The 22,711-nt window shown below is 52.7% G+C and overlaps 11 protein-coding genes across 11 annotated transcripts; 5 read left to right on the plus strand and 6 right to left on the minus strand.

The window, feature by feature from the left end:
* Positions 1–546: 546 nt before the first annotated feature.
* Positions 547–942, plus strand: N7532_006812 (DUF4267 domain-containing protein; the record flags this gene model as incomplete). The annotated part of the gene is made up of 1 exon (XM_056619306.1): positions 547–942. The coding sequence occupies one exon, from the start codon at positions 547–549 to the stop codon at positions 940–942; it is 396 nt and encodes a 131-aa protein (XP_056475465.1).
* Positions 943–1,386: 444 nt separating this feature from the next.
* On the plus strand, positions 1,387–6,471 carry cpcC (putative protein kinase (Gcn2); the record flags this gene model as incomplete). Its single annotated transcript, XM_056619307.1, has 6 exons — positions 1,387–1,602; positions 1,671–3,746; positions 3,805–5,137; positions 5,190–5,614; positions 5,666–6,107; positions 6,164–6,471. 6 exons carry the CDS (start codon positions 1,387–1,389, stop codon positions 6,469–6,471), a joined length of 4,800 nt encoding a protein of 1,599 aa, XP_056475466.1.
* A 351-nt stretch (positions 6,472–6,822) lies between these two features.
* cwc2 (active spliceosome conformation promoter CWC2) lies at positions 6,823–8,458 on the minus strand (the record flags this gene model as incomplete). The annotated part of the gene is made up of 8 exons (XM_056619308.1): positions 6,823–7,304; positions 7,370–7,429; positions 7,490–7,538; positions 7,603–7,643; positions 7,693–7,743; positions 7,801–7,853; positions 7,917–8,022; positions 8,086–8,458. The coding sequence occupies 8 exons, from the start codon at positions 8,456–8,458 to the stop codon at positions 6,823–6,825; spliced, it is 1,215 nt and encodes a 404-aa protein (XP_056475467.1).
* A 554-nt stretch (positions 8,459–9,012) lies between these two features.
* N7532_006815 (uncharacterized protein) lies at positions 9,013–10,437 on the plus strand (the record flags this gene model as incomplete). Its single annotated transcript, XM_056619309.1, has 6 exons — positions 9,013–9,038; positions 9,185–9,506; positions 9,564–9,819; positions 9,887–9,944; positions 10,003–10,167; positions 10,230–10,437. 6 exons carry the CDS (start codon positions 9,013–9,015, stop codon positions 10,435–10,437), a joined length of 1,035 nt encoding a protein of 344 aa, XP_056475468.1.
* A 164-nt stretch (positions 10,438–10,601) lies between these two features.
* cpa1 (carbamoyl-phosphate synthase (glutamine-hydrolyzing) CPA1) lies at positions 10,602–12,016 on the minus strand (the record flags this gene model as incomplete). The annotated part of the gene is made up of 2 exons (XM_056619310.1): positions 10,602–10,867; positions 10,927–12,016. 2 exons carry the CDS (start codon positions 12,014–12,016, stop codon positions 10,602–10,604), a joined length of 1,356 nt encoding a protein of 451 aa, XP_056475469.1.
* Positions 12,017–12,974: 958 nt separating this feature from the next.
* Positions 12,975–13,811, plus strand: N7532_006817 (uncharacterized protein; the record flags this gene model as incomplete). The annotated part of the gene is made up of 2 exons (XM_056619311.1): positions 12,975–13,494; positions 13,567–13,811. The coding sequence occupies 2 exons, from the start codon at positions 12,975–12,977 to the stop codon at positions 13,809–13,811; spliced, it is 765 nt and encodes a 254-aa protein (XP_056475470.1).
* A 352-nt stretch (positions 13,812–14,163) lies between these two features.
* Positions 14,164–16,146, plus strand: N7532_006818 (putative C6 transcription factor; the record flags this gene model as incomplete). The annotated part of the gene is made up of 1 exon (XM_056619312.1): positions 14,164–16,146. The coding sequence occupies one exon, from the start codon at positions 14,164–14,166 to the stop codon at positions 16,144–16,146; it is 1,983 nt and encodes a 660-aa protein (XP_056475471.1).
* A 218-nt stretch (positions 16,147–16,364) lies between these two features.
* On the minus strand, positions 16,365–18,219 carry N7532_006819 (uncharacterized protein; the record flags this gene model as incomplete). The annotated part of the gene is made up of 5 exons (XM_056619313.1): positions 16,365–17,170; positions 17,236–17,620; positions 17,713–17,788; positions 17,848–17,990; positions 18,064–18,219. The coding sequence occupies 5 exons, from the start codon at positions 18,217–18,219 to the stop codon at positions 16,365–16,367; spliced, it is 1,566 nt and encodes a 521-aa protein (XP_056475472.1).
* A 267-nt stretch (positions 18,220–18,486) lies between these two features.
* N7532_006820 (putative DnaJ domain protein Psi) lies at positions 18,487–19,764 on the minus strand (the record flags this gene model as incomplete). Its single annotated transcript, XM_056619314.1, has 3 exons — positions 18,487–18,783; positions 18,848–19,509; positions 19,617–19,764. The coding sequence occupies 3 exons, from the start codon at positions 19,762–19,764 to the stop codon at positions 18,487–18,489; spliced, it is 1,107 nt and encodes a 368-aa protein (XP_056475473.1).
* Positions 19,765–19,822: 58 nt separating this feature from the next.
* N7532_006821 (uncharacterized protein) lies at positions 19,823–20,353 on the minus strand (the record flags this gene model as incomplete). The annotated part of the gene is made up of 1 exon (XM_056619315.1): positions 19,823–20,353. The coding sequence occupies one exon, from the start codon at positions 20,351–20,353 to the stop codon at positions 19,823–19,825; it is 531 nt and encodes a 176-aa protein (XP_056475474.1).
* Positions 20,354–20,535: 182 nt separating this feature from the next.
* cp1 (putative carboxypeptidase S1) lies at positions 20,536–22,443 on the minus strand (the record flags this gene model as incomplete). The annotated part of the gene is made up of 2 exons (XM_056619316.1): positions 20,536–22,233; positions 22,327–22,443. The coding sequence occupies 2 exons, from the start codon at positions 22,441–22,443 to the stop codon at positions 20,536–20,538; spliced, it is 1,815 nt and encodes a 604-aa protein (XP_056475475.1).
* Between the last annotated feature and the right edge of the window lie 268 nt (positions 22,444–22,711).

Genomic DNA, 22,711 nt, shown 5'->3' on the forward strand with positions numbered 1-22,711 from the left:
TTACTGTCAGTTACCGGTTCAGAATTGTGTCGAATTGACGCCAATTATCGACGTTGGTTCCTTTAGTTTTTTAGCTCCTTGTAAAAATCGCGCATATGACTGGTCATATACCTTTATATGTTGACAGTCATTTGTATATATCATCATTCAATAGCAAGACTGAAATCTCGAACTCCACCGTCACACCAGGTCCTTAATGTTTGGATCGATGCAGCCGATAATTATAAATTACGCTCTATATTTCATCAAAGAGGACTTCCGTTTGAGGTCCTCGCTCACAGCACCGTCTAACGGCCCCCATAAGAAACTAAATTCTGACAGGGATCGAACAGGCAGATACGAGGCTCTGCCTATAAATCACTGCATATGACTCTGACTCGTTTTTGCGAATGATACAAAAGCTCGTGAACCTTAACCCCCTTGCCGGCGGTACATTGGAAACTGCTATCAAAGGTACTGCAGGGTGGTATCCATTCTATACTTCGACCTCGCAAAACTAGTCAACCATTACGCTACGTCCCACGCGTCTACTTCCATCCAAATAACATGCCTCTTTCACAAGCGGGTGGCCTTCGCTTGGCTGCATCAGCCTTTGGCACCATTTTTATCGGCTTTGGCATCAATGCCATTCTTCGTCCCGACCACGCCCTGACATTTTTCGAGTTCGCTCCGCCTGTTGGCGCCGCCGATCACAGACTCGTCGACAGCCTAATGGCGGTCTATGGAATCCGCAACATCTTCATGGGGCTTGCGATTTACGCTGCAGCATTTCTCGGAACATCGGCGTCACTCGGTCTGACCCTGATCTTTGCCAGTGCAGTTGCAGTTGGGGATGGCGCGGTGTGCTGGACCCACGGCCAGGGCCAGTGGAGTCATTGGGGGTATGCGCCGATGATCGCGGTGGTTGGCAGCCTGCTGCTAGGTATCTTTGATCGCAGATGAGGACCGGCTGCGCCAATCGTGCCATTGCATGTGCAATGGCATCAGGAACAACTCAGGATATCCACACTTGGGCATGGAGGGGACCTGTACCTTACCTACCGCTTGTTTTCTCGCGTTGTTGCATACGATCAGATCCCAACTCTTGATGAGACAATCCACGAGGACCAGCAAGTATCATCCGAATTGATTCTTGGAAGCGTAGATTGGAATGTCCCCCCGGAGGCATTTTTTAGTTGCGAGCCAACGTCGATGGGGAAGATGGTCAGCCGCTCCACCGCGATGAAGTGGAAGGTGGCCAAGTGAGCTGACCGCCTGTTCGAGAGGAAAGAACCCAACACCAGGCATTCCAACGTGAACCCTGCCCAACCTTCGACCCTCACTCAAATCGCTCCCATGTCGTGTCCCAAGTTCCGGATGTAGGGCGATTTCGCGCCACGCCCCGCGATGCCTCCCAAGCAGAAGAAGAAAGCATCCCGCGAGAAAAAGCAACAGCAACAGCCGCAAAAGCAACCGCAAGCCTCCTCCGATTCCTCTCCTTTGACATCCCCCGTGAAAGCCACAACCAATTACCGTGAAATACACCAGCTCGAGGTCGAGGCTTTGCGCTCGATCTACGGCGACGACTACGAAGAAGTCAAAACGCGACGTTCAGCATGGCATGTGGGTGCTTCGAGGGTTTCCCCGCAAATTTTGTCGCGGACTGTACTGACTTGAGATATTATATCTAGCAATCTTCCGACTTGACCTTCAAGCTCCATTTGCGAGCCTCCACAAACCCAGACGTACGCCTCGTGCTACTTGTCGAATTGCCTGCGACGTACCCCAAAACCGTCCCGAATCTTTCGCTGGAAAATGTCGCCGATTTTCGCGATGGCGCCCGCTCGCGGATCCAGGAGATCATTCATAATAAACCGAAAGCTCTCGTCGGCTCTGAGATGATCTACGAGTTAGCCGTTGCCATTCAAGATGTTCTCGAAGATGTTGCCCAAGCACGCGAACAAGACAAGGACCTCCCCAGTCTCGAGGAAGAACGAATGGAACAAAAGGCTGCCGCCATTCAGCGAGCGGAACAGGAAAAGCAGGAAGAAATGCGCAAGCAGGAAGCAGCAACTGCCGAGGAAGAACGCGCTTTTCATGAAATGCTTCAAGATAAGATGCGGCAACGAAATAAAGCTCGAGTCATGAGGCGCAAGAGCCGGACCAGCGGAATGGATGCCAATGACGCAGGAGATGATCTCGTGGAGAATACCCCCGGCGCAATTACCTTTGATCCGCCATTGGCTGTCAATGACACTGATGAGCAGCTGTTGGTATTCCGTGCCGTACATGGCAAAACGCTTGTGCGGTCCAAACCTTGCAAGAAGACGTTTACTGTGCGACCCGTTGTATCCGAAAACCGATGCCATGTTCCACTTCTCGTGCTGAAAGAAATCTTTTTGGAAGACAAAGGTGCCGATACCCTGGCTTTCCGCGAGCAAATGCGGACCAGCGAAGATAAACTAGAGGCCCTGAAGCGACTTCGACATGCCAATTTGATCGAATTTGTTGGATTCAAGATCATTCGCCCAATAAGCGATTTTAATTCACCAGATAACTCATGGACGGTCTTCGCCCTTCTCGAATTTGCGAACAAAGGGTCACTCTCCGAATTACTGGATATTGTGGGCACAGTGGCCGCCGAGACGCTTCGAGGCTGGATGATTCAGCTCTTGGAAGCCCTTGAATTTTACCACCGCAGTGGATTCGTTCATGGTAATATCAACTGCGGCCGGGTGATGCTGTGTCGATCTGTCTCTGGCGGCACCATTGTGAAACTGCAGACCAGTTTGGAAGAGGCTCTGCCAGATGCCCCTTGTGGACGACGTTCTTTGACCACCTCCAAGTCTCCTCTGTGGCTCCCCCCAGAGCTGACAGAAGAGAGTGGGCCTCCAACCATGAAGACTGACGTGTGGGACCTTGGCATTGTTCTGCTCCAGATGGCCTTCGGGAAGGACGTTCTTCTCAGATACACTTCAGCCAACCAATTGATGATTTCACTGGGCCTTTCGCCGCCGTTGCAAGATCTGTTGCAAGAGTTCTTCCGACCAGATCCAAGGAAGCGCCCGACAGCCTTCCAACTCCAGCCATCGGAATTTTTCCGAGTTGATGCACCTCTGACTATGCGGGATCGCTCGTCAGATTCCGTATCATTCCAAAGAAGACCGCGGTTGGACTCCTTTGGAGCCATGCCCGTCTTTTCCCGTTATCATCAAGACTTCGATGACGCTGGCCACCTCGGTCGAGGCGGCTTCGGTCAAGTTGTGAAAGCTCGAAATAAGCTGGACGGCCGTTTCTACGCCATAAAAAAGATTTCTCAGACATCAGCTGCATCGTTAAAGGATACGCTTTCCGAGATCATGTTGCTTTCTCGTCTAAATCACCCCTATGTTGTCCGGTATTACACTGCCTGGCTCGAAGAGGATTTCAACCATGTGGAGGATGAGGCTATCTCCTCCACGGAGGGCGACCCATATGCTAGCCAGGACCATCGGGGCTTTAGTACTGGAGGCCTCGATTTTATCAGTTCCAGCGGATACCCAAAAATTGAATTCGCCGCCTCAGGAAGTGACGACGATGACGATGATGACGACGACGATGACGATGAAGATGAGGGGACATTTTCCAACGGTGGCCCCAGTGGGAGCCCTGGAAAGTACGGAACAAGATGTGCACAGGATTCCGAATTGAGCCAGACACGATCCGGCTCGTATGGAAGACCTGTTCTGACTACCCTTTACATTCAGATGGAGTATTGCGAGAAGCATGTACGTGGAACCAATCGGTCGTCTGTATATTTTGCTGCTGACCTTCGGCTTTTACTAGACTCTGCGTGACTTGATCAGGAACGGCTTATACGATGATATTGATCGATCTTGGCGCCTCTTTCGGCAAATTCTTGATGGATTGAGTCATATCCACAGTCATGGAATTATCCATCGAGACCTCAAACCTGACAACATCTTCATTGATGTTGCTAATAATCCTCGAATCGGTGATTTCGGTCTTGCTACGAGTGGTCAGTTCATGACCGCAGTACGTTCATCTGCGGCTGCAGATTTCGAAGGAAACTTCACTCGTAGCTTAGGCACAACCTACTATGTTGCTCCAGAGATGAAGTCTGGCTTCTCCGGACATTACAACGAGAAGGTTGATATGTTTTCTCTTGGAGTCATCTTCTTCGAAATGTGCCACGCATTGCCTACGGGTATGGAACGTGACCAGACGTTGAGGGCAATCCGGGAAAAGCACCACACACTGCCTGCTACCTTCCAACACTCCGAAAAGGCTGTCCAGGGCCAGATCATCGAGTCTCTACTGAGCCACACTCCGAGCGAACGGCCTACAGCAGCGGAGCTTCTATCGAGTGGTAGAATTCCTCTGCAGGTCGAAGAAGAGACATTCAGAAGAGCCATCGTCCACCTGCTTTCGAATCCAGACTCACCGGACTACAAAAAGATACTTTCAGCCATCTTTTCACAGTCCCCGAAGAAGTTCGAGGATATTGCGTGGGATATAGATTCTCGTGAGGCGCCGGCAGCAAACGAACTACTTTTACAGGGACTTATTAAAGATAAGCTCATGTCTATTTTCCGACGACACGGGGCCGTGGAGTCAGCCAGACAAATGCTGTTTCCTCGGTCCCAGCACAACCCTACTGCGGCTGTGCGTCTGTTGGATGCGTCGGGCAATCTTCTTCAATTGCCATATGACCTCACGGTGCCGAATGCACGGGCAATTCCCCGACAAGATCCCTCGTTGGAGAAGACTTTCGCATTTGGGACGGTGTACAGAGAATCAACTCATGGTAGTGAGCCTCGTCCTCTGCGAGAAGTCGATTTCGACATTGTTTCATACAACACTCTGGACTTGGCATTGAAGGAAGCCGAAGTGATCAAGGTCCTTGACGAGATCATTGAAGAGTTCCCACCTCTGCGATCGGCGAAAATGTGCTTCCATGTCAACCATTCTGATCTCCTTCAGCTTATTATGGAGTTTTGTTCTATCACGCCGTCTCAGATTCCCCGGGTGAAGGATGTCATCAGCAAGTTGAATATTGGTAGATACACGATGCAGAAGATCCGAAGTGAGCTTCGGTCTCCAGAAATTGGTGTTGCTTCAACTTCATTGGATGATTTAGCCCGGTTTGACTTTAGAGGTATGCCAAGTCGTCCTGGGGTAGTCGGCGTTAAGCTAACAGTATTGCCTAGATACCCCAAAAGAGTCTTTGCGGAGACTGCAAAACATTATGGAAGGAACTGAATATGCGGAGCGACTTCCTCCCATCTTTGCCCGACTGAATGTGCTCATGACATATCTGCAATGCTTCGGATTGAATCGCAAGGTCTACGTCAATCCGCTGAGCAGTTTGCACGAGAATCTCTATCGTGGCAGCATTTTATTCCAATGCATCTTTGATGGCAAGCGCCGTGATGTCTTCGCCGCAGGTGGTCGGTACGACCGGTTGATCCAAGAATTTTCGCCTAAGGTCCTGTCAAACCGTCCCCAAGCCCATGCAGTGGGATTCAATCTCAGTTCCGACCGTTTGGATACTCTTATGACTACACATGTGCAGTCGAAGGGTCCTTCGAAGGACTCTGACACTGGACCTGACATTTATTGGGCAACTCGCAGAGTAAGTCGTACCCACCATACCTGATCTGCTTATGTACTAAATTTCGACCAGTGTGATGTTCTCGTCGCGAGCTTTGACCCAACCGCCCTCCGCACAACGGCCGTGAAGCTCATCGAAAACCTCTGGAACAATGGCATTAGTGCTGAACTCGCAGTTGACGCGTCATCGGTAGAAGAGCTGATTGCCAAGTACAAAGACAACAGCCACCGCTGGATTGTAATCGCGAAACAAGATAGCAAAGAGCGAGGCTTCAAAGTTCGAAATCTCGTGCGCAAAGAAGAGCTCGATATTCGTTCCAGTGACATTGTGACTTGGCTCCGATCCGAGATCCAAGCGCGACAACTGCGCGAGGGCAACAACATTACTGCCGGTGGTTTACGCCAACCCCGCCAGGCAAGTCAACAGAATCCACTCGAAAGTGACCAGGACGTGCAGATTCTCGTTCCGCAACACCGAAGCAAAAAGACCAATCGGAGGAACATCATTGAATCAGGTATGTCTATCCCACTCCTGTGTGTGATTCTTCAAGATCGCTAACCATAAGACCAGCTATCTTCTGCTCTCGTGAAGTTGCTGAAAATGCTTGCAAAGGACCCATTGCCGCCATTGATATTGGGGACGACATCCTTGACTCCATTCGTGATACGCGACTCTCCGACCCTGACAGTTGGCGTGCCACCATTCAAAACGCGCCACTAAACGAACGCAAGTACCTCACTCAGGTACACGAGCTTCTTCGCGACATGGCTTCGACAGGTCATGCTCGTAGTGGTGCAGATGGCTACACCAACGCTTTCATCTACAACTTGCGTACTGGTTCATGCGTGTACTACGACCTCGGACCTAGCGGCAGGTAGCTGATATTTAAACATTCATCTGGAGGCGTTCAACTTGATTTCTGGTGCCTGGAACCTATTTGCATATCCTACATATGGGTGGGTTGGTCTTGTGTTTCTTTCTTCACTTGCTTGTTCTCGGGGTGTTTCCTTGTCATGTTAACACGTCGCCTCCTACATCCCCCCTCATTGTCATTTTTAGCGATGCCCGGGACGTTATCCCGTTATGAATAACGCCAGTATCATCATTGAAGAGTGAATTGAATGGGAACCTTCTGAAGGCAAACTTTAATCCCTGAGGTATCCTGGTATCGTACATGTAGAAAAAGAAATTTTGAATTAAATGATGCGCGCAGACTCGCTGCAGGACATTTAGTTGCTCTCATCATCGCTGCTTTCGTAAGAAACCAGAGGACCGCCCGGGCTCTTGGGTGCAGCCTGAGCATTGCGAGCCGCAAAAGATTGCTGGATACGCGCGATATCCGCCTCCGACAAGAACTGCATGATGGGGTTGGGCCTCTGAGGCTCAGGCTGTCCAGCTTCAATCATCTGAGGCTGCTCAGGCGCCCCAAGTTGACCTTGACCAGAACCAGCCGCAGACTCAGGTGCTTCCAGTTGTCGAGTACGCGCATGCCAGACGTCATCGGGAGCATCGTATCCGCTAAGTCCGAAGCTGCCCTCGATCTTCTTTCTTTTGCGGGCCTCGGGGTCCCGGCCCTCGATTTCCGCAATAAAGTCCGCCGGGAGAGCCGCTCGGATGGACTCCGCGGCTTGTTCTTCGAGACGACGGGCTTCACGCTTTTGTGCCATTGGGTTCGGATCAGCGGTTGCCCAGCGCACGTTCAGAATTTCTTCTGTAGGGTTTGTTAGAATCTAAAATGGTTGAATAAGGGGAGTAGAGAAACAGAAGAGGGCTTACCGTGATCAAGTGCCTGCTGGTGCATTGCTTCCTTGGCGAATTGAGCGTTTGCCTCGTTTGCTATAAAAAGATTAGTTAATTAATTCTCGACGCTGAAATGATCTTGGGCGGCTAGCTCACTGTAAGTAATGAACGCAACACCACGTCCTGTGAGCACTCGAATTCTCTCCTGTAAAATATATAGGTCAGCAAGGCAGCATTGCAAGATCGAAGGTTGGTGTATGACCACTTACCACCTGACCCCATTCAGCAAAGTGACGAGAAACGACCTCCTCTGCCATTTGTTAGCTTTGAAAGAGTAATTGTTAAAATTCGAGCTATACCAATTCCATCTTGGACGTGGATTCTACCGCAGTAAAGCACGCGGTTCTGACCTTGGGTCTGTGTCAGCATTTCGCACAGGCGACCGGTGTTTCGGAAAGTTAACTCACGTTGAAAAGAGCCCGTTCCTCCCATATCGTCACGGTAGTCTGAATGCTTTTCTCTGTGGGCTGTTAGAACCGATAATCAAGAACGTTTATCTACAGGTATAGATCCATTCACGTACCTGCCGAAGCAGTCGACATTCGGTTGAAAGAGGTCATGAATCCCAGGGAGCCGGTGCAGATACTGGCAAGCGGATCCTTGGTGGCAGACGCCTCGGGCAAAATGGACTGAGAAACCAGATTAGGATCTCATGAAAGTGGCGATTCGGTTTTGGAGCGTAGGACACTCACGGCAAAAGTAGGAGCCGACGACTTTATCGGCCTGTGTCCATCCCGAGTCCCTCGCAATGTTGCACCGACCTGGGGCCGGCTTGTTCAAGCTGTGCTGTTCATCGCCGCGCTGCCCTCCCTCGAACTTGCCGTACCAGATGTTCCACTGCTGTCCGGACTGCACAGACGGATCTTTCTTCACGAGGGCTGGGTCGGCTTGCACGCGTGCGGGGCGCTTTTTCTTGCGAACGATGATCTTCTTCTTTTTCTTGACGGGTTGGTCCTGCTGCTCTTCGTTCGGTGCAACCGTCTCTTCGATTTCGGTCTCGGTTGCGACTACGGCGTCGTTGGTCGGCTCCACAGCGTCAGTGACAGCCTCCGCGGTGTCGGCCATGATGGCGGGTGCCGCAAAAGATGCGACAATTGATCCGCGGGATACTGATCACCGGAAGGGAAAGGTACGCGAGGAGTGAAGTCGGAGCGGGAACGGTGAAGGCGATAAGGTGAATGTCGCGAGTTGAGGCAGCCAAAAAGTCCAAGCTCCAACTGATTAATGACTAAGCAAGTCTTGGCAGAAGGATTTCGTGACGAGCAACTCCCGCCGCTGGAGACTTTTGATATCGCAAGCGATTCGAGGCCTTGGGATTCGATTCACCTTGGGCGACAGGAAATTATATTTTCTCACCGGCCCGGATTGCTGGGACAAGAGGAAAGACGACGCTTCCAACGAAATATCGACACCAAGACAATTATAGTGAAGGAACAGGCGAGGTGCCTTAGCAGCCGACACCATGGTGAACATCACGGAGAAGATCAAGGAGTATGACACCAAAATCAAATTGTCAATGAGTTGCTACTTATCAGACTCTTTACAGGATTGAGGATGAGATGCGCCGGACGCAGAGTGAGTCCTAATCCGCCGAGAGTCACACTGAACCCCCACTAACAATGCCCCGCAGAGAACAAGGCGACAGGTATGTCATCAAAAAGAATGCCGAATATTCTGGGAGTACTCGAGCACTAAATCTGAACATTTCAGAATATCACTTGGGTCTATTGAAAGGGTATGTTCTCATATATACTTCCCAGCCGAGGTGCATATCCCCGCTAACAACCCCAGAAAACTCGCCCGTCTTCGAGCTCAACTGCTTGAACCTGCCGGTGGCGCGGGATCTGGTGGTGGTACCGGTTTTGATGTCAGCAAGGCAGGTGATGCCCGTGTCGCACTGGTCGGTTTTCCTTCAGTCGGAAAGTCTACTTTCCTGTCGAAGATCACCAAGACTAAGTCTGAAGCCGCTGCCTACTCTTTCACCACATTGACAGCCATTCCTGGTGTACTGGAATATGGCGGTGCTGAGATCCAGATTCTGGACTTGCCCGGTATCATTGAAGGTGCCTCTGAGGGCAAGGGTCGTGGTCGTCAGGTCATCTCTGCTGCCAAGGTATGCTTGCACGAAGTGGTATTTCCAGGGCAATATCTAATTTCTGTCAATGAATAGACCAGTGACTTGGTTCTTATGGTTCTGGATGCTACAAAACGCGCTGAGCAGCGTGCACTCCTCGAGGCTGAATTGGATGCCGTTGGTATTCGACTGAACAAGGAGCCTCCTAACATCTACCTCAAGGTTAAGAAGGCCGGTGGCTTGAAGATTACTTTCCAAACACCGCCCAAGAACCTGGATGAGAAGATGATCTACAACGTTCTGCGGGACTACAAGATTCTGAACGGCGAGATCTTGGTGCGAGATGAGAATGGTGTGTTTCCCCTTGACCCGCTGACCAGTTATTTCCTTCCAAAAAGAAGCAGGGCTAATGAGACCAGCCACAATTGACGACTTCATCGACGTCATCATGAAAGATCACCGCAAGTACATTCGATGGTAAGATTTCAACTTCATCGAAATCAAACGAATGTCAGAAGACACTGACACCAGACAGCCTGTACGTATACAACAAGATCGATGGCGTTAGCCTCGAATTCTTGGACCAACTGGCCCGCGAACCCTACACCGCCGTCATGAGTTGCGAGCTTGACCTCGGCGTGCAAGAGGTCGTGGAACGCATCTGGAAGGAACTGAGACTTATGCGTCTTTACACGAAGCGGTAAGATTTTCTCATACAATGGACTTGAGGTTATGAAGGCAATCTTCTGACGGCATTTACAGAAAGGGAGAAGACCCCGACTTTAGCGAGGCTATGATTGTCCGCCGTGATTCAACCATCGAAGATGTGTGTGACTCGATCCATCGCACGCTGAAAGAGACTTTCAAGTACGCGTTGGTATGGGGTGCCAGTGCCCGACATATGCCACAACGCGTGGGATTGGGCCACATGGTCGCGGACGAGGACGTTGTGTCGATCGTAGCAAAATAGACTAAGTACTACAGAGGATTATTACGAATTGAGAACCAAACGAATCAAAAAGTCTATGATGTGAAACTGCATGTATGACCAGATATGAACAAAACGAAAGGAAATGATAAAGAAGTTCTCCAAAATCCAAAACCAAACTCCCCGGACCAATTTTCCCAAGACATTTACGCAGCGGCAGCGGCGGCGGCAGCAGCAGCCACGTTCTGCATGCCAATGGTGGGCTGAACACCCACACGCTCCTTGGCAAGCAGATCAACCAGCAGAGGGCTGGGGCGGCTATCACGCTGGGGGTACAGACCGGCCTGGTTGTGCTTGTACTTCAGGACACTGTCGAGGTAGATGTCAAACAGGTAGGAAGAGTCCAGAGGACCTCCCTTGGCCTCGGGGTGGAACTGAGTGCTGAAAATAGGGCGAGACTTGTGGATCATGCCTTATATAGAAAGTCAGCGAAGGAATACAGGTTTGGTTGCTTTGTGAGTTGATACTAACCTTCGTTGCTCGCGTCGTTCAGGTTGGTGAAATAAGGCTTCCAGTCGGAGGGCAGGGTGGAAGCATCAACGGCATAACCGTGGTTCTGGCTGGTGATGTGGCAGCGACCAGTGCTCAGGTCCAGGGCCGGGATGTTGTGAGCCCGGTTACCGTACTTGAGCTTGATGGTGCTGGCACCAGCAGCCAGAGCCAGCAGCTGGTGACCCAGACAGATACCGAAGATGGGGACCTGGGAGGTCTCCATCAGGCGCTGCAGGTGGAAGACAGTGTCCTGGCAGTGGGTGGGGTCACCAGGGCCGTTGGAGATGAAGACACCATCGAAGTGGTGAGCCACCTTGTGGATGGGGAAGTCGAAGGGGAAGACAGTGACGCTGGCGCCACGGCCAACCAGGCTCCGCAGGATATTCTCTTTCACACCGCAATCGATGACAGCAACGTGCGAGGTGGGATCGGCAGCGCTGATGTGGAACGGCTGCTTGGTGCTGACCTGACGCACCAGGTGAATCTGTTCGGGGTCGGTGAAGGCCTCGTCCTCGTTGGCGTCGTATTCCTCGCCAACCGTGATCTTGGCCAGGGACGAACCCTGCTCACGCAGATAGGTGACAATGGCGCGAGTGTCCACACCGGAGATGGCAGGAACACCCTCACGGGCACACCACTCACCCAGACTCTCAACGGCAGTCCAGTGGCTGTACTGCTCGGCAACGTCGGCCACGACGACACCGGCGGCCTGGAGGTTGGGGGACTCGAAGTACTTCAAGAGGCCATTCTTGTCCTTCTCGGCGGACGGCACACCGTAGTTACCGATAAGAGGCTGGGTGAAGACCAGGATTTGGCCACGGTAGGAGGGGTCGGTCAAAGACTCGGGGTAACCGACCAGAGAGGTGGTGAAGACGGCCTCGCCGGAGATGTTGGAGCGAGCACCGAACGACTTGCCGGTGAACATGGGGCCGTCACGGATGGTGAAGGTGGCAGGCTCCATAGCAGCCCGTTGACGCACAGTCGCCATGAAGCGAGCCTGGACGGGCGTCTTCATGGAGGCAAAGGCGCCGGCTCGGGCAGGCATGGCCTTGAACAGATTCGTGAACATTTTTTTGATGATTGTTTAGGAATGCGAGAAGAATTGGACGACAAGGGTGTGTGTCAATTCAGTTAATGGAAGCTTTCCAGAGGTGGTCCGAGATATAGTCCTGCGAATTCAAGCCCGTTAGCACTCATGGTCATCAAGGCCATGTTGCCGGGATGATCGACTCGATCCGGGTGCAGTCAGATCAAAGAGTAACGAACCTGGGAGGTGAAGATTGAGGGTGCCAAACACATGAACGCGACTGAAGATGTACCAGTCAGAGAAGAGTAAAAGGGAATTATTTTCAAGACGACATGGGTGGAGATTGGCTTTGGGGAAAATGAGGAACTAGAGGAACTGGGGGAGGAAGAGCGAAGGGAAAGGTTTTCGTTGACTCAGTGCGGGCACGTGCCATGGGGGACTCACCGACTCCGGCATGGCCAATCAGAGAAGCGGGCCGATATCGGTTGGGTAACCAGCTGCTGACTCATCAGTTCGACCCGTTTGGGGCAAATTACCACATTTACATTACGTGTTTGGGCGTATCATTCGTCGCGGATCGATTGGCCAGAGGGCAGAGTACAGTGCGTATCGCCTGCTCGTCGCACACCGCCAGTGCGTCTCCAGTGTGTTTGCAGATGTGGCTGCAGCGGGCAGCGATAGTTCGTCCTCGGTGACTTCTAGCCCCCGGCTAATTTTGGGCTTGTATAACCTCAGAAGAACGGAGCATTTATGTACGTTGGATTTGTTAGGATCGTGGGCAGCATATAAAAGCAGGCAGAATTCAAGAGAGAAATTCGGAATAACGCGTTTTGCAGAATGGTAAATCAATTACCAACAATTCAGTCCCCAACAGCAGCGAGAGATAGGCAAAGATAAGCCCACTTTTTCTCAGCGCGAGATAGCAATTCGGACAGTCATTGAGGGTCATTGAGGGTCCAGAAACTACGCACTAAGCAATTGAGTGAGGTAATGTGACGCCATGATCGTCTATCGCTTCCTCATCTTGGGCCTGGCGATCCTCGTCCCAACCACCGTTTGCCGAGCGACGCAAAAGATCCTCGACGCGCCCGAGTGTGATGGATCAGGCCTGATTGACCCCGACAGTCCAAGTCGTTGCAGCGGCGATGGCCTCGTCCCGAACCCTGACCACTCCGGCCACTCGGGCCACCGCGAGGGCTTCCGGTTCGAGAATCCGTCCACCAACTGCCGATACGTGTCGCAGATGCATATCTGGGATGCATTCAAGGACCTCGAGAAGGACATGACCAAGCTGTTTCGACTGATCAACAAGGATGTCGATTTCACCGTGATGGGCCACCACCCCATTGCGGGGCGATATCACGACCTGATGCATTTCTATGTTAATGCCCTTCGCCGGGTGAGCGTGCTATTTTATGACCATGCCGACAAGTTTGAGATTCATCCTCAGGCCATCCACGGCGGCTGCAATAGCCAGTGGTCGGTGCAGGAGATCCAGTTCAAGGGTATCATGAATTCCGGTAGGTGTGCGGTGTCCGGAATGCGGCGGGTCCCGGTCTCGTTCGTTTGACAAACCCTGACGGAAATCGTAGGGAGCCCGTTCGAAGTCGTCAATGTGTGGGTCACCCGTTGGGATCACAACAAGCAGATGGTGGAGATCCGCACGTACATTGACCAAGGACGGATCACGGAGGCGCTCCATCAGAACGAGATCTGGTGGAACGCGTCCAGCGCCCGCGACAATCTGCGGTACATGCCCGGCCCTGCAGGAATGCCCAATCTCGAAGAGTTGGAAGATCTGCTGGGCTACCCAGACGGGCGTAAGTATGAAGATTGAGTGCGAGTCTAACCTTAGGATTCTCGAGGACAAGCTGCCGAGTATACCTTAGGGCATCTAGATACTGCCCCCTACTAGGTAGTATGTATGATTACTGGTGAGGGGCACACAATATGCAGTCTTTTCGCCATGTAAATTAGAGGCCCAGCAACCTTTGAGGAACGATCTAAGCAGAATAGATTCCTGGCTCCAAAAAACATGGTTGTAAATTCATTCTCTGGTGGACTGGAGCAGCCATCACCAAGCTTGTGCCAAGTAGAAATGTAGTTTGTGTAGGACCAGCGCGGCCCCGAGGCTTGGCGGCAACCAACTCCGGCTCTCCACCTCCATTCAATCCATCCAACAAGCGACAATGGCGGAGCCCACGCTTCGCAAGCGCTCTCGCGCGGCCTGCCTGTCATGCCAATCGCGCAAACGAAAATGCTCAGGCGACCAGCCATGCACCACCTGCGTTCAGTCCCGCATACCATGTCAATTCAGCGCTGCTCCCCGCAAAAAGCGCTCTCGGGCTAGTAGCGTCCCTCAGAACATTGGAAGTGTTCCTGCGTCTGCGCCGGTTGAGGCTCAGCGACATATAGAGAACTGGTCGAGTCACCACCCCAATCCGAGCACCAGTGCGGCGGGCAGCGTTCCGTCCCCGGCCTCCTTACCTCGGGCTAGTGATTCGCAACCCTTCAAACACCCTCTCGAGGCCAACTCGGGAGCTTCCTTTGTACGCAAGCTTGGTCTGCGGATTGACCCGGCTCGAGCACCACGCTTGCATTTATTTGCATGGAATGTCGGCAAGAGGAAAGAAGCGCCGGGGCTTTCGGTATCATCCCTAGAGCAATTGACACCGCCGGCTTCGTCAATTACCAAGCATCTCTCGCAAGCTCAGATGCTAGCGTTAACGAACATATATTTCGAGAAAGTCCATCCGTGCTACGAATTCTTGGAGAGGGAGACGGTTCTTAGTGATATTGTCCAACGATGGTCGAATCAGCAATCGATATTTGATTCCCCCGAGCAACCTGTTGACACTGTTCTCTGCGGGATTGCAGCTCTGGCTTATCTCTTTTCAAATCGCCAGGTCGTCGAACACGAGGTAAAACTCGCTGAGGCCGCTCGCATCCTTCTTGACAAATCGGTACTATGCGGGAGAACACCTTCTATCTACATAATAAAGGGCTGGGTTCTACGAACTGCCTACTTGCGCATGACAGCCTCTCCTCATGCAGCATGGATGGCCAGCTGCACATTGATGCACCTAATCGAGGCCGCAGGCCTACATATTGAAAACACAGACCCGGAAACAATCAGTCTCGGCAACAATACATCTGGCGAGCCCCAAGCAACGCCAGGTGCCAATCTTGGGAAGAGAATAACCCAACCTCCAAATGACCTCGATATCCGCCGACGCCTATTCGGCATGGCCCGACATCTCAACACCTGGATCTCCTTCGACCTAGGCCGCTCACGCGTCGTCCTCCACGGCGCAACCTCCCAATCACCAACTCATTCCACGACAGGCGGCGGCGGAGCAGATCTCTTCCAGCTCCTCCCACTCTCCGAATCCCTAGACCCAACAGGCCCATCCCCACAAGATCTACCAGAACTGGAAACCGCCCTGACATCCGTCCTCAACCCGGTATACACCGAACCCTCCCTAATCCTTGTTCAATGCAACCTAATGCTCTGCATCTACCGACGCGCCAGAGCCCTGAACCCCCACGCCCCGCTCAGCTTCCAGCTTCAAGATCGAATCCTGGCACTGGCAAGTCGCGCTCTGGCAGCAGCTAGAAAAATGGTCGTGGAGACCTGTCCCTGGCACCAAGTTGCCAATGTGCCGTTCCAGGTTGTCTGTACGCTGTTGGCGATTGATAATCACGCCGCGCTGGCGGTGCTTCCGGATGCGATGCAGACGTTGCGGGAGGTGCAGGCGGCGTATGATACCAATGTTATGCGGGAGGCGTATTCGACGGCTTATTTGCTTGTTGCGATGCATCAGCGGAGAAAGGAGGATGATACTCGAGCTCTGGCGGAGGTCATGAGGGCAAATGCCTCTGCGGCTGTGCAGGATGTTTCTCGGAGAAGCGGGGGCGATCAGGTTGGTGGACATGAGAATGGGACTGAAGTCCAGGGGGTTTCGTTGCTGGAGATAGAGTCGCAGAATGTACAGACTCAGACCCAGACACAGGCGCAGGCGCCAGCGCAGCAGGATGCGACCCCTGTTTTCGATGCGGAGCTGTCTTGGTTGGGCGATTTGGTAATTGATATGCCGTCGCTACAGAATTTTGATCTGGATCAGTTTCTGTTGACCGATGTGCCGTGGCCGCTGCCTGAGATGGGAATTTGATAGAATTTAGGTGTGATTACTATAATACGATACTCATGATTGTGTGATTAATCATTTAATTCTGGCTGAATCTACCATGTGGATATTAAGTCATGTCTGAGATATCATTCCGAACGCCTGTCTTGATAATGCTGTGATGAGAATGAAATCCGTGATACCATGACGCTGGAAATAAAGACGCCTAAAGGAAAGAACCGTAGACAGAGAAAAAAAAAAGCTTATTCCTTCTTCTCATGATCAGGGCCTCTTACTTCGTTGGCCTCGAAACCAGTGGCCCAAACAACCCGAATAAGCTTCGTAAGAATCCACAAAAATCCCAGCACAATGACAATACTAGTCCCAATCTCGATATTGCGAGACTGGAACAAACCTTGTCCATCCTCCAGTTCAAGAACGGGCACGCTCAATTCCTCGACCAGTTGCTCGGAGGCAGGATGAAGCTGGTAAAACAGAGTACGTGGTCCAAAGAGACCGTCGTAGCCCAGATTCGTGCGATCGAACGGGTTGAGACCCATCTTGGACTGGTCATCTGAAACACAGGCCCAGAAGACGACTGGCCACGGGACATGAGCGGATCGGTAACCCGACTGAGAGGGTTTGAGGTATCGAAGGTGCAGAGGAATCGTGGAGGTCCAGTTAGAAGCGGGATCGCCGTTCTCAGTTGTAGATGGCGTGGCGAGCTCGAAGAGCCAGGTTGAGCCCCAGAGTTCCACAGCCCAGTCCGGTGCCTCAAGGTCAGTCTCGCCGGAGAATGCTCGCAAGGACACCAGGTTATGTTCTTTGAGGAAGAGCGGGTCGGTAGTGCTGACTTGATACTGGTCTAGGAAAACAGAGGACGGGAGCGTGAGATACGTATGGAGGGCACATGTTGCGTCCAAGGGTGCAGGTGGTCGATCGAGAGCAGAGTGCGGGATCGAGATGGACATCTCAGGATGGAGGCCAGTTGGCTGGGAGAATGAGATGCTGTATTTGGCGCTCTCGGCAAGTGGGTGATGTCGTGAGGGGAAGGAGAACATGGTCGGCTCTGTAAACGTGTTAGTTTTTCAATCCTTTTGCAGAGTGCAAGCAAACGAGAATCCTGCAACGTACTGAGCTTCTTGTCCTCTCCGACTACCCCCAAAAGGCCACCCATCTTAATCTCATCAGGGGTCACGTTTGGCTCAGCACCGAGAATACCGACTTCGACCTTGTCCACAGTGGAGGCAGGCTTCTTGATATCCTCTTCCCAACCACCCACAGGCGGGGTGCTCCAGAATACCGATGCCGTCAGTGTACGCGAAGCCCTGTCATAGTCGATATCCACAGAGTCTGCGGTGTGAAGGGAGCCGGCCATTGCATCGCATTCGTGGTCGTGGCATATGATGTTCCGAATAAATGCGACCAGGTGTTGTAGAGTGGGGAGGCGTGTGTAATACTGGAGTTCGGTTGACGCCGCGAACTGTGCCGAAAGAGGTGGGGGTGTAGTAAAGGAGTCCTGAGGAAGGAGAAATTAGGAGCTTTGTCGCATCATATAGGACCAGTACGAGCAGCCTGAAGAGGTTGAAGGAGAGAAAATGATTGATTTACCTTAGGAATCATGCAGTCCACGCCATTCCCCTCTTCAGCACCGAACATAGTGCGAAGTAGGTCACATAGTGCGTCCCTGGCAGGTATCCTGGTCAGCTTCGCCCTGAACAATGTATATTTCTCGGGGTGACATACGAGGACTGGTTAGAGATGCGAGGGGTGTAGTGTACATGGAGACCAGGCGAGACTCTGCTGGCAAAGGGCGCGAGGGCGTCGAAGGGCTGCTCAGTCGCCCACCGGATGTGAAGCTCCTGGGATTGATCAAACACTTTGCGAAGCTGCACAGCGAAATCGGAAAAAATTGAAGATTAGTCGATTGTGTTCCGAGAGCGCTACTATGTGCAGGCCTACCTCCAGCGGAAGCTTGTCCTGGTCGGTTGTGATTGTGATGCGGTCCTCGGCCGCCGCGTCGAGATTGCGGACCGCAAAGCTGTTGGACGACAGGATGGCCTGATGGGGATCGAAGGGAGCCGCGGGGCCCTGGATGAAAGTGATTCTTCGCTTCATGGTTGCTACCTCGTAGGAGAAAGAAGGTGGAGGTGAAGGTGGAAAGGCAGTTGATTTCCCCGAGGCGCGGGTGCTCTCTCCGCATTCCCCGAAAGGGTTTAGGCTAATATATACACTACAAAATCTCGAGTCGAAGGAACTCCCAACACCCAATCCTGGTTTCATTCACAAATCGTTGCTGTCATTACCTGGCTTCCCAATGAAAACGCTGAGTACAAAACGCCAGAGATGCAATATTAAAAACAAAAATCATAAACCGTAGGCTTTTCACGGGAGAACATCCTTCAGAATGTCCTTTGCGGCGGGAGTCAGACTGGTCGGGAACTTGACGTTGACGCGGACGACGAAATCACCGCGTTCACTGGGCTTGGAGGAGATCACCATGCCGAGACCGGGGTAGTGCTCCTCGTGACCGGGCTGGGTAGGCCCGGGCTTCTGAACTCGAATGGATTTTCCGTCAATGGTGCGGACGATGCGCTCCCAGCCGGTCAGCGCTTCCTTCAAGCTAAGGTCGACATTGATAATGAGGTTGTCACCGGAGCGGGTGTACATATCGTGTTTTTGCTGCACAAATCCTGTTAAAATTTGTCCGCAAGACTGCTTTAAAGGAAACAAGTATTTAACGTACCTCTTTGACGATAAGGTGCATATCTTGACGACCACCTTCCTCGGAGTCGCCAAAGTTCTTGTACTTGATCTTTGATCCGCCACGAAGACCAGGCTTGATTTTGGCTTCCAGGATCACTTCACGAGCAGAGAGTCTGCCACTAGAGTCGAAGCTCTTGCTCTTTGTCTTCACCTTCTTGGTGACACCATGGAAGATTTCTTCCAAAGTCACAGGCAGGTCCTTCTCAACGATGGTCGGTTCGGGGGTAGGAGCACGCTTTCGTTGCTGCTGCTGGAATCCACTTGCGCGAGGACGAGCGCGCGAGCCGAATCCACCCCCGCCCATGCCGCCGTTCAGCATGGAGAACAGGTCATCGTCATCGAAACCGCCCATGCCACCACCGCCGCTGCTTTTCGTGAATTCGCGGAAAATATCGTCGGCATTGCTGAAGCTGAAGCCACCGGCACCTCCAGGGCCAGTGGAGAAGTGGAATGACCGGCTACCGCCACTGGGCATGCCGCCAAAGTTGAATCCTCCAGGCATGCCACCGGGGCCAGCACCGCCGCTAGCTCCACCACCAGACGAGGGCGGGGGACCGCCGCGCATGAGATAATCAAGGCCGTATTGGTCGTAGACCTTGCGCTTTTCAGGATCGGAAAGGACTTCGTAGGCTTGGGAGACATCTGTATATGGACTGTTAGTTTTCCTGCGTTCTGGACAGAAGTACCAGGAGTGCGGGGCATGAGGTCGGTGAAGCCTGACACCCCTCCCCCAGAGACAAAGAACATACCTTTGAATTTCTCAGATGCTTGAGGATTATCTTTATTCTTATCAGGGTGGTACTTCAAGGCGGCTTTGCGGTAGGCCTTCTTGATTTCGTCTTGTGAGGCATCGGGCTTGATGCTCAAGGCATCGTAGAGCTTGGATTCGGCCACCATGTTGGCGTAGAATCGGTTGGAATGAATTGAGTTTGCACCAGCAACAACGAGCCCCGAGTCAGCGCGGGCGGGCGAGGGCTGTCAGCTTAAAATCACGGATCTCCTCGCGGGCGCAGCGAAATAGAACCCCAGAGGAGCTTCTCGAATGACGTAGAGGTGTCGGTCGGGGAAACGGTCTGGGAATGGGGCCTAGAGAGGCGTTGTCGGAGATGGTGTGAAGGTCGTGGACAAAAGGACTGAGAAAATGGTCGGAGATGAAAGGAAGTGAGACCCTGTCGGGGCACGCTGGAAACTTGAAAGGCTCTAGAGCGTCTCCATCTCTCCAGGTGAGTGACGTGTGACGTCGAGTGGCCGAAGCTTCTCGAAGTTTCCACAACCCTGCGTCCGCGCGCAATATGCGATTGGTGGTTTGCAAGTCGTATCGGCCAGTTGCACGAGGGCGTTGCTGACCCCACGAGCCGTCTGCGATCGTGCGGGCCGGCTCTGCTGCGTCTGGCGGACGGCGAGGCTGCTCATTTGGCTGGTCGGGCTCACGATCCACGACATCATCGGCGGCCCCACATGGAACCAGCCATGAAGTCAGCGGCATCCTGCAGACTCCACGTGCCGATGTGAAGAGAGATAGGGACGAGTATTATCAACCGGATGAGTATTGTATGTTGCAGGTGCAAAGAGTACGCTATGTATGGTATCGAGCAATATTGATCTGATTCTACTAGTACCGTAAGTAGGCAATATGTACAAAGCTCCTCAGTCCACTGTATACATCTATTAAGACTTGTTTCCCACAACAACATAGTCCTTGATGATCGCCGTGCCGTTGATCACACTCTCAATCTGGTCATCAGTGCACGTAGACTCCAGAGCAAGAATGTAGCAGAGAGGCTCTGGGCTATCGGGGACCTCGTTCTTGATATGCCAGGTCGAAGCAGGGCCACTCGTAGAGTAACTGTCATTGCGGGCTGTATTGACCTTGCCTGTGGCTAGATCGCGATTGAAAAGGGCACGATGGAAGATCTCGTATGCGGTCTCGGGCTGGTAGGCAGGGACTTCATGGCCCGCCTCGTAGACGCGGGTGAAGGAGAAATTGCCATGCTGGCGGACCTGGCCGCCAACATACGACGCATTGGTGCGCAGGGGAGCGTAGCCAGCAGCGCGGAATTTGGTCGCCTCGGCGTGGTTGACCAACAGACTCACGTCCTCACCACCGATCCAGTTGCAGGCATAGTCGCGATCGCCGTACACGAGGGCAACCTTGATACCCGAGTCTAGGACATAGGCGATGTCTTCCAGATACCCGCGTACATCGGAGCGTGGGTAATCGCCCGTCGAAGAGAAGCCGTAGTAGACACTATCTACCGACTCGGTGAAGTTGATGGGGACACCCAGTGCACCCTGCACCCAGTTCTGGTTTAGGTAGCCGAGGAAGTATGATGGCGGGAAGGGATCGGGGTTCTTGTGGGCGATGTCGTAGTAGCCCCGTCCTGAGAACTCGGGGTAGACGCCTTCGACAGCATTGCTGCAGATGCTGTCGGCCTGGCGGCATACCTTATTCACGGTTTTGTTGTTGCCGTACATCTGCGGGTCGCCCTCTGCCGCCAGGGCACGGCAGCGCTTGATTTGATCCTTGCATCCGCCCGGACGGCTCCATGCATGCATGGCGTTGTTGTATACGGTCTTGTTGATTGTCTCAATCCCATAGGTATTGTTGTACGCGAACTTAGGATAGGAAGGCTCCTGCACGAGCAGATCGACGCAGCCATTGATGATTCCTAGGGTGTCCAGATGGATATAGTGCGACTCGCCGGGGTCGGTGAGTTTACCCTTAGCGATCTTCTCGTTCTGCTCCTGAAAGTATGCGGCAAAGGAGGGGCCATAGCGACCACCGTAAGATTCCGTCCAGATGCTCACTCGTTCGTCATGGGGCTTGTACTCTGGAAATTCGGAGAACCAGGTCTGCGCGAAATGCCACAGCGAGCGGGCAGCGTTCTGTGTGGTGTTGGCACTCGCCAACTGATTCCCACTAGTCGTCGTACCGACGTAGAAGGTATTGTTCTGCTCTGGGACACCGTGCTTCCAGCCCGATACATCCCAGGCCATGTTGATCTGGTCATAGGTGCCGTTGGTCGGGGTGTCGTAGCTGAACCCTACCTGATTTGGCTGGTCAATGTACAGCATGTTGACATAATTGTTCCACGACCAGGGGTTCAGCTCGGTGGAATTGGAATCTTCATTGACACGGCAGGGACCATTTTCCTGCATGAGCCCGATCATGGACGAACTGCCGGGCCCACCGTTCATCCAGATCGAGAGAGGCGCATTCTTCGGATTATGACGGGCTTCGAAAAACCAGAAGAACGTATTGATTGGGTAGTCTTGCGAGACATGTACGTCGTCCAATGTCCCGGGAGGTAGATGGACATACCCCGAGAAAGATCTGACGCCGGGCGTGGTTTCGCAGATACCAGGCTATGCATAGATGAGCGAATGTTCGTATAATCATGAGCAAGAAGCCATGAATTATTAAAGAGTGACACCCACCTGTTTATAGGAAATCTTGACACCCTCTTCGTGCTTCGAGTGGACTACTTTCAGCCCCTCTGGCGCGGGCGGGAAGTACTGGGCAGCAGCGATGCCCACCACCGAGGTAGCCGCAAGCCAATTCGCGGCAACAACCATGGTCAGCGAGAAGGGCGTGTGTAAAAGCGAGAAAGGAGACGAGAGCCCGCTGCTGAGCTGGAGACCCGTGGTTTTATGATGGTAAACAAAGACATCGTCGCCGATCAGCGGGGAGGTGGGACATGGTTGGGCCCGGCCAAGCCAAGCCGGCAGCCTCAACGCAACCTCATCCACTAACAACTCGCTGCCTCCTCCACCTCCGCCCTCCCCGAGACGATACGAGCCCCTGATTACCCCGTTTACAGGGACCACCGAACTTGGCGCCATA

This window comes from Penicillium argentinense, assembly GCF_028826775.1.
Source record: "Penicillium argentinense strain IBT 30761 chromosome Unknown utg000005l_segment0_segment0, whole genome shotgun sequence".
Lineage (NCBI taxonomy): Eukaryota > Fungi > Ascomycota > Eurotiomycetes > Eurotiales > Aspergillaceae > Penicillium > Penicillium argentinense.